This window comes from Condylura cristata, unplaced genomic scaffold, assembly GCF_000260355.1.
Source record: "Condylura cristata isolate star-nosed mole 26May11 unplaced genomic scaffold, ConCri1.0 scaffold00019, whole genome shotgun sequence".
NCBI lineage: Eukaryota > Metazoa > Chordata > Mammalia > Eulipotyphla > Talpidae > Condylura > Condylura cristata.
The window spans coordinates 2,686,603-2,700,880 of record NW_004567120.1 but is presented as its reverse complement, the minus strand read 5'-3'; the positions used below and the strand labels follow the sequence as shown (position 1 = coordinate 2,700,880).

At 33.9% G+C, this 14,278-nt stretch overlaps 1 protein-coding gene across 4 annotated transcripts in view; it reads left to right on the top strand.

Moving 5' to 3' along the window:
• Positions 1-14,278, top strand: part of ATRX (alpha thalassemia/mental retardation syndrome X-linked) — a 211,434-nt gene that overhangs the window by 125,073 nt on the left and 72,083 nt on the right. For all 4 annotated transcript variants that reach the window (XM_004685605.2, XM_004685603.2, XM_012727135.1 and 1 more), the window contains 6 exons: positions 382-519; positions 1,899-2,074; positions 3,070-3,187; positions 8,361-8,491; positions 9,359-9,447; positions 9,577-9,749. In XM_004685605.2, the coding sequence (XP_004685662.1) occupies positions 382-519; positions 1,899-2,074; positions 3,070-3,187; positions 8,361-8,491; positions 9,359-9,447; positions 9,577-9,749 (825 nt within the window). The remainder of the gene's footprint in view (positions 1-381; positions 520-1,898; positions 2,075-3,069; positions 3,188-8,360; positions 8,492-9,358; positions 9,448-9,576; positions 9,750-14,278) is intronic.

The window sequence follows — 14,278 nt, the reverse complement described above, 5'->3', positions numbered from 1 at the left end:
AGGAGAGTTCCTTTTTCTCCACATCCTCGCCAACATTTGTTGTTGCTAGTTGTTTGAAGATGATGCACCACATCTTTTTAATCCAGTCATGCACTTTTGGCACTTGGGCTGTTTCCATGTCTTTCCAATTGTAAATAAAGCAGCAATAAACATGGAGGTGCAGGTATCTTTCTGAATCAGTGCTTTTGTGTCTTTTGGGTAGATAACCTAGAAGTGGAATTGCTCGGTCATATGGAAGCTCCATAAAACATGATTATTATTTTAAGGATGTTGTCGTATCTACCAACTAGAGTATCAGTGTAAGGATTGATGTGAATTGATGACATTTTTTGTTTCATTATATATTAATTAAATGTTGGCTTTTTAAACATTTTTTTATAGGTCCTGATTTTGTTGTTTGTGATGAAGGTCATATTCTAAAAAATGAAGCATCTGCTGTTTCAAAAGCTATGAATTCTATACGCTCAAGAAGGAGGATTATTTTAACAGGAACACCACTTCAGAATAACCTAATTGAGTGTGAGTGAACAGCTGCAGTTTTACTGTGGACTGTTTGTATGCCTCAGCTATGTTATTGCTACTTTTCCACTTACTTTCTTCTGTTTGATGTGGTCTGTGATATGATCTACATGATAGATAGACTAAGGTCCATTATAGTCTGTTGTGAAAGAATATCATGCTTTTCAAGTAGAATGATTTAAAAATATGAATGGGAAACCAAATAAGTAGGTATGCCAAGTAGGTATGTTGTAATGTAAAATATAGCATTGGAAATATAAAAAGTTTCGGAAATCTTGATGATTACTTTAAAAATATAAATCTACTTGTGATGAACCAGAAGTTATGGTAACAAAGTATATCCATTTTGGGGGTGGTACTGTCAGGAAATCAGAAATTAATCCCAGGCATGAATGTGTTAAGGAAGTTGAGGGAGAACTATTTTGAATACATGTAATGATTGAGTTTGCTGAAAACGAGGATAGGTGATATGAACCCAGGGAAATGACTTGTTAATTTCCCTCATCTTAGTATGTATGTGGTGGCATTAATAAGGAAATATGTTATCCAGCGTAACAAATGGAAACATTGTAATTGCTTTGTATTACTTACATGCCTTTATTGTATTTGCAGTAACTTATTTTTTTATTATTTGTAATTCTGGCTATTTCACTATGTAGCCTGTATTTTATTTTTATGTCAGTTTCTGTCTTTTCTGTTACCACATTTATAGAAATGCTACTTCAAATTATGATTCTGTATTGTATAGTAGAAATGATACCTTGTTAAGAACTTCTGCATTTAGAGCACTGATATAAAATTTGCTAATACAGCTTTTACCTGACTTAATTATTTTGATTCACTACCTTATTCACAAGATGGCCTTGCTGACTATAAAATCATGGTTTCAGTTGTAGAACATTTATTTTATATTCATATCTATTATAAAGAACAGTGAATGGATGAGGTTATGGGGAAGAGCAATCAAAAGTTGGAGGGGATCCAGTGCACTGTAGTAGAGGGTTATCGTATTTTGTTTGTAGGTGTAGTGTGGTAACATTCATTTGATGAGGTATGAATCTGAACTCCTAAAACATATGCAGTGTTATAACCAACATTAACTACTTCAATTAATGCTGAGTTAAAAAATACTTTACATGTTTTTTGAAACAGTCATGTTTACTATTTAGGGCTATTTATATTTGAATATTTCATTACGTTTTAGGCATTGTACTTCTAGATCAGATTTATAACCAGTGTTTGGGATATAGTCAGCTTGCCATTCTTTCTTTGTAGTTTTATTCTAATGCTCCCATGGCATGCATTTTTGATTTGCGCATTTCATGAGAGAATTTTGGGTCTTTTTAACCAGTGTTGCTAATTGATGTCTTTTCTTGTAGATCATTGCATGGTTAACTTTATCAAGGAAAATTTGCTTGGGTCTATTAAGGAGTTCAGGAATCGATTTATAAATCCAATCCAAAATGGTCAATGTGCAGATTCTACCATGGTAGATGTCAGAGTGATGAAAAAACGTGCACACATTCTTTATGAGATGTTAGCTGGATGCGTTCAGGTACAAATACATTTTATAGTAATAATTCTTGTTACTTTGTTATTCTGCAATCCCAAAACTTTTTTTAAATTTAAATTTTCATTTTTTCTTCCTCATTTCAGCACGTAGTTTTACATAAATACCTATTTGTATTGTCCTTAAACATTTATATTGCATTTAACTTTTCAGCAATATTCCATTAAGAAATTTGAAGTATAATTGATTAATTTATTTGATTAGTGTGTGGTTTCATGTTTGAATATGTTAATGCTGGTAGTATTCATGGTTAAGATAGAAGGACAACATTAAAGGAACACAGTTATTATGATTAACAAATTCCAGTGCTCATCCTAGTTCTATAGCTCAGCATTCTAAATCTCATTTGCTTGAAATGGTTGTAAAGTAGGTAATCATGAATTATGAAAAGAACCATTTTTAGTATAATTAAGAAGAAAGTTTTACATTCAACTACGTGTTATAACCTGAATCTTCTAATAATTATTACTTACATGTGGATTTTCAGTGAAGAAAGTTTTATTTTCAATTACGTATAATAACCTGAATCTTCTAATAAGTATTACTTACATGTGGATTTTCAGTGAACCTAGATTAATAAGTATGTAAAGATTAAGTCAGCAGTTACATAAAGATTCATACTTCTTCCCCCCCCCCCCCAAACTCTAAGATCCTTATGGTGTAACCCCAAAATGTAATTTGTGAGATAGGCTAACTTTCTGGCATCATATAAGGCATAGGAATTCTGTTTGGTTTGGTTGATCATAAAATACTAGAAAGTAGTGTTTCATGCTGTTCCTATCTAGCCAGCACTTTTCTGGTTTACATAGTCTTTTGCATCTAGCAAAGTAGTGTTTGTTTTCTATTCTTTTAGAAGATGTTTTCCTATATGTCAGTTATGTGCATCTTTTCATTAAATACAATGATAATGAGAATATTTGAGAGCAGTTAATTTCTGTCATATATTAAGGCTAGTTTTTATTCTTTAATGTTAATTACAGAGAAAAGATTATACAGCATTAACAAAATTCTTGCCACCGAAGCATGAATATGTGTTAGCTGTGAGAATGACTTCAATTCAGTGCAAGCTCTACCAGTACTACTTAGATCACTTAACAGGTAACAGACACACTTTTCATTTTTTTTTATCTGTTTTCTGAAGATTTTTTTTTCTGAAAAATGTCTTTGTAATTTTATGTCAGTTTTTCTTTTACAGCTTTGCATTTGAATAAAATTGTGCTCATTCTATAAATTCACGAAGATAGGTTTAATTTAAAAAACACTAAAGTTGTCAAAATAAATTAAGTGACTACATGGTAAAAAAAATATATAGGTGAACGATGCCTTTAATTTGTGAAGAACTTTTATTTTCAGTAAAAGGCATGTCAGTGAAATCCATGTAATCGGTTCTCAATTATCAAATAAGGTTGAAAGGAATAAAGAAGATAGCCTCTACAAGGTAGGGCAATTATTATGTCTTGGTATTATGATAAAAATATACACATGTTTCAAATAGACCAAAATTGGGCCCTCCCTGGTGGTGCAATGAATTAAAGTGCAGCACTATGAAGCTGTCCACAGCCACTGCAGTATGAGTTCCATCCCCAGCCAGGGAGCTGACCCACATGGCATGGCAGACCTCTCCTCAGTGGTTTATTTTATTAGATCTACCTTTTCTGCTCCCCACTCTCTCTGATGAATCCTCTCACCCCCCTGCACCTCTGGCATGTACCTGTTTCTGTATGCATAAATAAATACATCTTTAAAAAATACACCAAAATGCTAACATTGATATTTTCCTTCCCCCCCAAGTCAAAATTTCATTATTCAGTTTTTAAATTGCATTTGTAACATTACATAAGATTTCAGGATTTCAGGTATGAAATCATTAAAATTCAACAACTGTATGTCGTCGGTCTATAATTTACTGGCTGGTTTTGTCCTTTTCTGACCCTTTGTTTAGTTTCCCTATATTCCTCATGTAAGTGAAACCATCATCCAGTGTTTTCTTTTTCTTTCTGACTCATTTCTCCTTCTGACCCTTCTATGCCGCTGAAATGACATGAGTTTATGTTTTGTGATTGCTGAATGGTATTCCTTTGTGTATATATACCATACCTTCTTGATCCAGTCATCTTTTTTGGTCAGGTTGTTTTCATGTTAGCTATTGTAAATAGTGCTCCAAGAAACATAGCAGTGCAGGTTTCCTTTCAAATTAATGTTTTTGTGTGCTTTGGGTAGCCTCCTAGGAGTGGAATTACTGGCTCATATGATAAGATCCATTTTTAGTAATTTGAGGAACCTTCACACAACTTTCTGGAGAGGTTGAACCAGTTTGCATTTCCACCAGCAGTGTAGGAGAATTCCATTTTCTTCACATCCATGCCAGCATTTATTTTTGTCATTTTTAAAAATATGTGTCATTCTCACTGGTGTGAGGTAGCTTCTCATTGTGGTTTTGATTTGTATTGCCCTGATTATAAGTGATATTAAACATTTTTTCATATACCTGTTGGCCAGTTGCATTTCCTCTTTGGTGAAGTGTCTTTTTAGCTGTACTGGCCCTTTTTTTGGCTGGGTTGTTTGCTTTTTTTTTTTTTTTTTAATTTTTTTTTTATTTATTCATACAGAAATGGGGCACAGGCCATAGGTGCAGGGGCAATGAGAGGATTCAGCAGAGACTGAGTGGAGAGCAGAACAGGCAAATTGAGAAAGTACACTGCTGAGGGGAGTAGCTGGTGAGGCATTAGAAGTCTGCCACACCATGTGGATCACCTCCGAGGCCAGGGTCTAACTCGCACTGAAGCAGCCATAACTTGGCTAAGCTTCACAGTGCGGTGCTCCACTGCTGTGCCACTAAGAAAGGGGCCCTGCTTTGTTACTATGAGCCCTTTATAGATCTTTGAAATTAATTCCCTTATAAGTTGTGTGGAGTGCAAATATTTTCTCCCAATCAGTTGGTTTTCTCTTTGTTTTTGGTGTACTTCTTTTGCTATACAGAAGGTTTTTAGTTTGATATAATCCCAGCTGTTTATCTCTTCCTTCACTTTCTCTGCTTTGGGGGATGTGTCTTTAAAATGCTTATGAGATGTATGTCATGTAGTGCTTTGCCTGTATTTTCTTTTACGTATTTTATGGTTTCTGGTCTTATGTTCAAGTCTTACCCATTTTGAGTTGTTTTTTTTTTGTTTGCAGTGTGAGGTATTGCTCTAGTTTTACTCATTTGATTGTGATGGTCCAGTTTCCCCAGCACCAATTATTAAACAGTCTATCTTTGTTACATTCCATGTTCTTTGCTCCTTTGTCATAGATTAACTGTCCATATATGTGTTGGTTTATTTCTGGGCTTAATTCTATGCCAGTGATCTGTTGTTTTAGTTCCAGTACCATACTGTTTTAATTATTATGGTTTTGTAGTAGCTTGAAGTCTGGGATATCTCAAGGTATCTTTTAATTGCTTCTTTGATTTTCTCATTAATCCAATTGTTTTCCAATAATGTGTGACTCAGTCTCTATGAAATGGGTTTCCTGCTTTCTTGTTGTGGCTAATTTCTAGTTTGATGCCTTTATGGTAGAAGATAGTATGATTTTGATCTTCATGTGTTTTTTGATGTTTGTCTTTTGACCCACTATGTGGTGGATCCTGGAGAATGCTCCATGTACACTTGAGAAAAATTGTATTTGTTTTATATGTTCTGTATCTGCCTGTTTGGTCCATGTGATTTAGATTTTTATTTAGGGCTATTGTGTCCTTGTTTATTTTTTGTATTGTTGGTCTATCCCTTGTTGAGAGTGGGATGTTAAAGTGTTCTACTGTATACATATTTTCTCCAATTTTTGGTTTTTAGGGGTGATACTTTGTGAGCATATGTTGACGAGTGTTCATATTATGTGTTAACCCCTTGATCACTATATAGTCATCATCTATACCTGTTGTCACATTTTTTAGTTTGAACTCTATTTTATCTGCTATAAGTATGGCTGTTCCTGCCTTCTTTTGGGTGCTGTTTGCTTGTAGAATTGTTTTCCAGCCCTTTACTTTCAATCTTTTTTTATCATTAGAGCTTACCTGTATTTCATGGAGACAGCAAATGTTTAGATTCTGTTTTCTAGCATGCTTCTGATGCTAGAGTTTATTTGTGAGTGTCTTTTGATTTGTGAGTTTACTGCATTACTTTTAGGGTTATTAGTAATATATCAAAATCTATTATTGCCATTTTGGTCATCATTTTAGGGATCTATTCAATACCTTGTTCAGTTCTTCCCATTTAACCCTTTCTTGGTCGGATTTTAGGGCATCTTGTAATATTTCTTGGAGTTGGGGTGTAGTAGTAGCAAATTTCTGAAGATTTTGTTTGTCTGGGAAGGTTGTCTTTTTCTTCTCATAAAGGAAGGCAAGCTTTGTCTCAAAGTATTTTTTGGTTGGCAGTTACTGTCTTTGAGTTTTTTTGTTTTTAATTATTTATGCATACAAGAACTGGGGTGCAGACCAGAGGTTGGGTGGGGGGTGAGCGAATTCACTATAGAGTAGGGAGCAGAACAGGTAGATGTAGTGAAACACACTGCTGACGGAAGCAGCAGGTGGGTCAGGAGAGACCTGCCCCATGATGTGGGTCACCTCCCTGGCCCAGGATCCAACTTGTGCTGCAATGTCTGTGGATAGTTTCATAGTGCTGCACTTTAACTGGTTGTGCCACCAGAGAGGGCCAGAGTTTTTCCAATATGTTATTCCATTCTGTTTATGCCCTTAGTGTGTGTTCAGAGAAGTCTGAATACAGCCTAATTTGTTTTCCTTTATAGTTTATGTATGTAATGCCTCTAGTCAGTTTCATTATTTTTTCCTTTGGCTTGGACTCTTGGAAGCTTAATTATTATGTGTCTTTCTGTAGTTTTATTTTCTTCATGTAGTTTGGCATCCTTCTAGCTTCCTGTGCGTCTATTTTATTTCACCAAGTTCTCTTCGCTTATTTCCTTAACAGATTTTTCAGTTTCCTTGTTTCTCTCTTTTCCTTGTTTCCTGTGATTTTTGCATTTCCTAGTCTCATGGTATCATTTAATTTTCATGATGTTTCTTTGTTTTTTGTTTGTTTGTTTTGTTTTTTGTATCTGTCTCTTCAGGTGTACTGATTCACTATTCCTTATGATCCTATTTTCTTAGCTCTTTCCAGAATATTTTAGCTCCTCTAAATTTTAGCTGCTTTTTTTCATATCCTGTAGTTCCTTTTAAGTTTCAGTCTTATTCATATGTTTGTGGATTCTGCTTCTCATTGCTTTCTTTTCCCCCTTTTCCCCATCTTCTCTTATGTCCTCAAGTTTTTGAGTTAAGGTAACTTTGAATCCTTAATTTGCCAAGCAGAGATGTTGTTCCTTGTCTTTGTTGTTGGAGATTGATTTTTCCCCCCTATGGTTTGTTCCCGAAGGGCTTTGCTTCACCATTTGTAATTTTCTTTCTCCCCATTTTTTGTTTTCGTGTTTTCTCTGTTGACCTGGGTTATCCACGGGGGTGTCTGGGCTGCTAGGGTGGTCAGCATGTGTCTGAGTGAGTCTTGAGTGTGTCACATATTGTCATGCAGCCTTTGGATATGTTGTGTTACTTCCTGACTGGACACCTGGTGGGGCTTTGTCTGGCTGAGTCCTGGCAAGGTTTGTGAGAACTCTGTTGACCTGGGTGGGCCCTACTTTTGCTTGCCCTGGAGGTTGCCAGTTCTCTGTATGCTTTTTGTCACTCCCCAGAGACTTCTCATTTCTCACCAGCTGGGACTGTTGTGATGAAAACATTAAGAACCTTCTGTTTTAATTCACAGCCCATGGATAGAAATTAGATACATGAACCTGAGTTAAGAAAAATTTACATTTTTATTTTACTAGCCTCTAACAGAACTGCAGCATTCTGTCCAATTATGAATGTAGATAACAAACCATACTATTAATGAGAATTGTTATTTTTTAACTGAGTCCAGAAATATTTCTATAGTGTTTTTTTTTGTAATCACAATGTTATTTACCTTTATCAAAATTTAAAATTTCATGGAATCATTAGGTTTGCTGCTATACTTTGTTGTTTAATGTAGTAAGAAAGCATGCATTCAATCATATTTAAAGTAGTATAATAGATTTCTTCTGTAATCCTTTGTTTTTCAAAATACTAGTCTAAGTGAAAGGGTGGAAAAGCTGCTTACATTGATAAAGGAGTTCATTCTAGAGATAAAATTTAAAAGCTACTTTTTAAAAATACTGCTTGTAAAAAATAATTCTATACATTAAATATTTTTTCTGCCCCCCATCTCATCAGGTGTAGGTAATAGCAATGAAGGTGGAAGGGGAAAGGCAGGTGCAAAACTTTTCCAGGATTTTCAGATGTTAAGTAGGATCTGGACTCATCCTTGGTGTTTACAACTGGACTACATTAGCAAGGAAAACAAGGTAAGCTAAATCAAATAACGTAAATTGATTTAAAGGTATCTGTTGGAAGCACAGTACTTTTTTAAATTGTGTGTGTGTGTGTATAAACATAGTGTGAGTGTGTGTGTATATATATATATATTTACATAAATATACACACATACATATGTGAATGTATACATTATATATTTGAAATTTCCTTGGCTTTGTGGTATACTAATTCAACTATTTTTATTTCTAATGAATTTACAGTTAGATCTATTATGTAGAGAAGGTTTTAAATCTTCATTTTAGATTTGTACAACTATAGTAAAATCATCAAAACTAAGAAATTAACATTGGGTCAATATTTCTAACTAAACAGCAGTTTTTAATTGGACTTCATTAGTTTTTGGATTGATGTGCATTTTTCTAAGATTTATTTTTTATTTGTGCATAAAAGAACTGGGGTGTAGCACAGACGTGGGAGAATGGGAAAGAGGATTCACCAGACACAGAGTGGGGAGCAGAATAGGTGGATCTACTGAAATACACTGCTGAGGGGAGAAGTAGGCAAATAGGAGAGGTCTGCTGTGCATGTGGGTCAGCTCCCTGGTCAGGACTCAAACTCTTGGCATAGTGGCTGGTGATAACTTGATCGTGCTGAGACCTTGAATCTCTGTGCCAACAGGGAGGCCCCTCATGTCCTTTTTTTCCAGTACAAGATCTTAACATCTACTGCATTTATTAGTCACATCTGTCATGTCTCCTTTATACTTTCTAATTTATAGCTCCTTAATTCTTTCTTATCTCACCACAATTTATCCCTAAATGAAATAACCAAGCATTATAATTTCCAATATAAGTTGAAATGATCTATTACAATACTTTTTTTTTTTTTTCCTGTAGGGATATTTTGATGAAGACAGCATGGATGAGTTTATAGCTTCAGATTCTGATGAAACCTCCATGAGTTTAAGCTCTGATGAGTACACAAAGTAATTTGAATCATTTTTGTGCCTTGTATTGACATATTCGCTGTCTTTATTTGGTGATTTTTTTCTGATCATTGGCATTTGTATCTTTGCTTTATTCATAGTTTGGATTTTTTGTTTTTCTTTTTTTAGAAAGAAGAAAACAAAAGGAAAAAGGGGGAAAAAAGATAGTAGCTCAAGTGGAAGTGGCAGTGACAATGATGTTGAAGTTATTAAAGTCTGGAATTCAAGATCTCGTGGTGGTGGTGAAGGAAATGTAGATGAAACAGGAAATAATCCTTCAGTTTCTTTAAAGCTAGATGAATGTGAGTAATGCATTTATTATCGAATACTATGACAGTATCATGTCAGTTCTTTTTTCAGGTATTATCCTCATTAATTGGAGCATAGGGATATTTCCTTAATATGTAAGCACTTAGTAGAACCCCAGTACACAATAAAAACATATTAATTTTAATTATAAGGAAACCAGTGCACTCTCTTTGGTAATTAGGAACAAAGGAAGAAAGCAAAACTATTGTTTCTTTATATGTATGTGCCTGTACTATATTTTCACTCCATGGTTTAGCTAACTTAATTCTTGTTGTTGGTATCTTTATTTTTTATAAATGATTGATAGAAGTGGGCTTCAGACATAGACATAGAGAGTTGCAAAATTGCCATTGAGTTTCCATGTAACTGGGTAGAAGTAACTGAAACATTTCAGGTCATTAAACATGAGTAATTCATTCGGTAGTGAGTGAAACTACTTCTGATGGTTTAGTTTTTCATGTTCGATAATTATTGTCTAATTTAGGTTTCCCCTCAATCGTATACAGGTTGTGTTACCTCTTTCATTTTTTTTCTTTGGAGCATGATCATAACTCAGTGAAAGTTCTTTTTTTTTTTTTTTTGCATTTAAAAAGACAGTTTTATTAGGAAAAGGAGAAGAGAGAGGTACCTGCATAGTCGTAGGCAGGAATGCTGCCTTTTTTTATTGAAAGTTTTTCATAGACCTCCCTAATGGATGAATTTGTCTTTACCCATGATTATATTTGATGTATAATTGTTGTGGCTATGTGTCCTATGGAAGCTTGAGTGGATGATAGAGGAACTGAAATATCAAATATCTAAAGGTAGAATTATACAAATAAACATTTGGCACTTGGGAAGTCACTGAGCAATACAGTTTACAACATATGAAGAGAAGAAAAATGAGGGTGGCAACTAAGTAAATGATCCTTTGCCCAAACAGGGTCAGCTGGTGCAAGCCTGCAACTGAACTAATTTTGCAATTGCCTTGTTAAACATTACTCTCTATAAGTACCTTCTTGGAATAGACAGATGGTAGCCTAAGTAAGCATAGACCCTGATTTCTTTAAAAATCAGGAAAATAGTAAAAATGAAACTACAGAATTTCCCTTTCTTCTTCTCTCCTGTTACCCATATGGCAATTTATTATTGGTCTTCCTCTTTCAATTAGATTTAAAGAATATTTTCTAACAATAGTAAAGGAGTGGTTATAGTTTAATGTAACATAGTTGGGAACATCTGTTATCTCCTGCCTTGCTCTCCCTGCCCTGTAGTTTTTTGTTTTTTATTTTATTTTTGATGAGTGGAAACATACATAGATTTTTTTTGATTTTTATTTCAATGGTGGAAATTTTTGAATGGTTGGAAAAATAATTTTGTATATATTTATTATTTAATATAATGTATATATATTATTATCTATTAATATATCACACTTAAGCTTTTACAGCCAATAATATTTCCTGACACATTTATGATGCATTCTTGGATATAATTGTGCTGTTGCTAAAGGTTTGGGAAGCTCTCATTTATAGTATATATTTTATGCTATAATTTCTTTTTTTTTTAATAATATAATTTATTTTTACATCATTTTGTGCATTTTTCCATCTCAATTGTAATCCCTGTGGGCTTCCCATCACCAAATCACCCATGTGCCATCACCATAGTCCAGTGTATTTCCCTCCCCCCACTGTTTTTGATACCATTCCCCACTCCACCCCCATAAAATGTCTCTGGCATATAGTTGTTCATTATTATTATTATTTTCTTGCCTGGTCCGTTATACTCCTGCTATGAGTGAAATCATCTGGTATTTTTCCTTTTCTTTCTGACTTATTTCACTAAGCATGATCTTTTCCAGCTCCATCCATGTTGCTGCAAAACCTGCCCTGTGTTTTTACTTACCATTCACTTTAGTCTCTCATCTCCTAACCAGAAATAAGTAGCTTTAAGTTTGTCTTCCAGGTAATTTTGTTCAATTATTGTTGAAATTTTCCCCCCAATGTGTGGTTAAAAAGGGTAGAGAAAGTAGATAACTAGTATTCTTGACCATAATGAGTTACATTATGTTGAGATACTGCTCTCTTCAACATTTAGATGTATATAGGTGGAGTCTGAGGTAACTGACTCACCTCTAGAAATGTCACCTGTTCCCTCTTTTCCTCATGTACTATGTGAGTGTCATCTCTTTATATTTATATCATAGTGTGTGTGTGTGTGTGTATAATATATAAAAGGATGGAAAGAACTGAGGCAGAGAATAATAGTGACTACACGTGAATTTAGAAGTAATCAAGAAAAGCTGTAGGTTCCAAGTGAGAAACTTTGACTACTTGTCTAAAGTCTTTAATGTATTAGCTGTATGCAGTTAAATAGAAGTCATTCATATGTGCATATATTGATACTTTCTGCAGCTGTGTACAAGTAGTTTTTATCAAAAAGATACTTCCAGAACAAATAGATGGTAAAAATCTTATTTTTGTTTTTCAGATCTACATTAATTTCATTTAAGGCTAGAGTAGATCATCGTATATGAACGCATACAGTGGTAGTATATAGCTTTAAAAATAGCACTTTCTGGACCTCCTGGTGGCCGAGGAGTTAAGTCTCTGCATTAGCACTGCTATGGCCTGAGTTCGATCCCTGGTCAGGCAGCTAACCCACATATGTGCATATATTGCAGACTGCTCCTTTCTTGCCTTTTGCTCCCCTTGCAGTGTATTTCAGTAAATCCTCCTTTTCTGCTCCTTATTCTATCTCTGATGAATCTTCTATTCCTTCCCACCCCCACCTCCCCGCCCCTGCCCCTGGCTACCTCCACACTGCATCTCTGGCCTACTCCCCAGTACTATGCAAAAATAAATTTTAAAAAAAGGTCACTTTCTTACAGTAAATTTAAGAAAATCTGATTAGAAAGTATTAAAGGCTGAAAATGTTTACACTTTGAATTTGAAATGAATACTAAGCAGTTCACTGTAATTTTTTATTTTTCTGAAAAACCGCTTCTTGTTTAGACATTTAAGTATAGTTATAGCACTCCTATTGCTGCATTTTAGTATTTTGTGACAAGATATTGACTATATAAACTACTGTAAAATATTTATTACTTAAGTACTTTTAGAGTGAGCTTTACTTGTAAACGTTTACATTTTAAAATATGTATAATTTATTGTGTGGAGATTAATCTTTTTTGACAATTTTTGTACATAATTTAAGAACATATATTAGAACTAAAAACATTCATTTGAGAAATATTTATTGTTTACTTTGTGCCAGGTACTCTTCTAGAAGCTTATATCAGTGAAAGAGATGTAATCATGGAACTTAATATTCTACTATTTTTACTACTACTATTATAACTACTACAGTTATCTACAAGTACTATTCTAATAACATAGTTAATTATATATTTAGAATATAGTAGTTAAATATATATTTAGAATGCATCAAGATACAGGGTGTTAATGTGTAAATTTTCTGTTTTTTTCCCCCTTGAGTTTTATCGATTTTCTACTAGTTTATACAGTTGTATAACTTGGGGACTGCAGTTTTATACCTCCTTACCTGCATGTGTCTCACCTTCCATCATATCACCAGTGTCAACAACTCTTCTCACTTGCCCACTCTTACCCCTACCCCTCTAACAACTAGTACACTTTTTTCAGAGTTCAAGAATTACTGTATTTGTTTTGTATTGACTTTGTGCCTTATCTTGATATCAAGAATGAATATTAAGCTGTGACTTTAATTAATTAATTAAATTGGTTGTCATATATATATACAAAGCATAATGTTACAAGTAGTGATTGATACATGTGGATGATAAAATATTAATATTTAGCATGAAATATGTAAGTTTTAATTACATATTCATGATATTTATTTGAATAGCCAATATTTTTATCAATTACTTTTTATATTTTTAGACATCAGTTAAAGTATTGTTGATTATATATGATAGGATTAAACTTAGAAGGGAACTAGTATATTTACATAGAAACTTGTCCTAAGCTTTGAGACTTATCTACCACATCATTTTAATTAATTCTCTGTCAGTATTTTTATTTCTGACATTCCAGCTTAGATTCATTGCCTTTAATAAATTTGGTTAACTATTGCTGAATTTGTGTGTAATCTGTGAAACTGCAGATTTAACCCGAAAGATACTGGATAGTTGCCAGTTGACTAATTATAGAAGACAGTTTAGTCAGCTTGCTTGTTAAGTTATGTTGGGGGTGGTGCCCAAGACTATCTGCAAGTTCATTGTTGTACTAGAATGACTTACAGAACTCAGCATATAGTTGTATTCAGGTCTATGACTTATTACAACAAAATTTTAAAAGCAAAGTAATCTAAGGGAAAAGGCACATGGAATAAACTCCAGAGGAAACCAGGTATAACCTTCTGGATTTACCTCCTATTATGTACAAATTTCTCTAACTGTGAGTTATGGCAACTTATGTGAAGTGTCATCTGTCATAGAAGCTCATTTAAAGACCTAATATCAAAGGTTTTTTATTGAGGGCTAATCACATAGGCA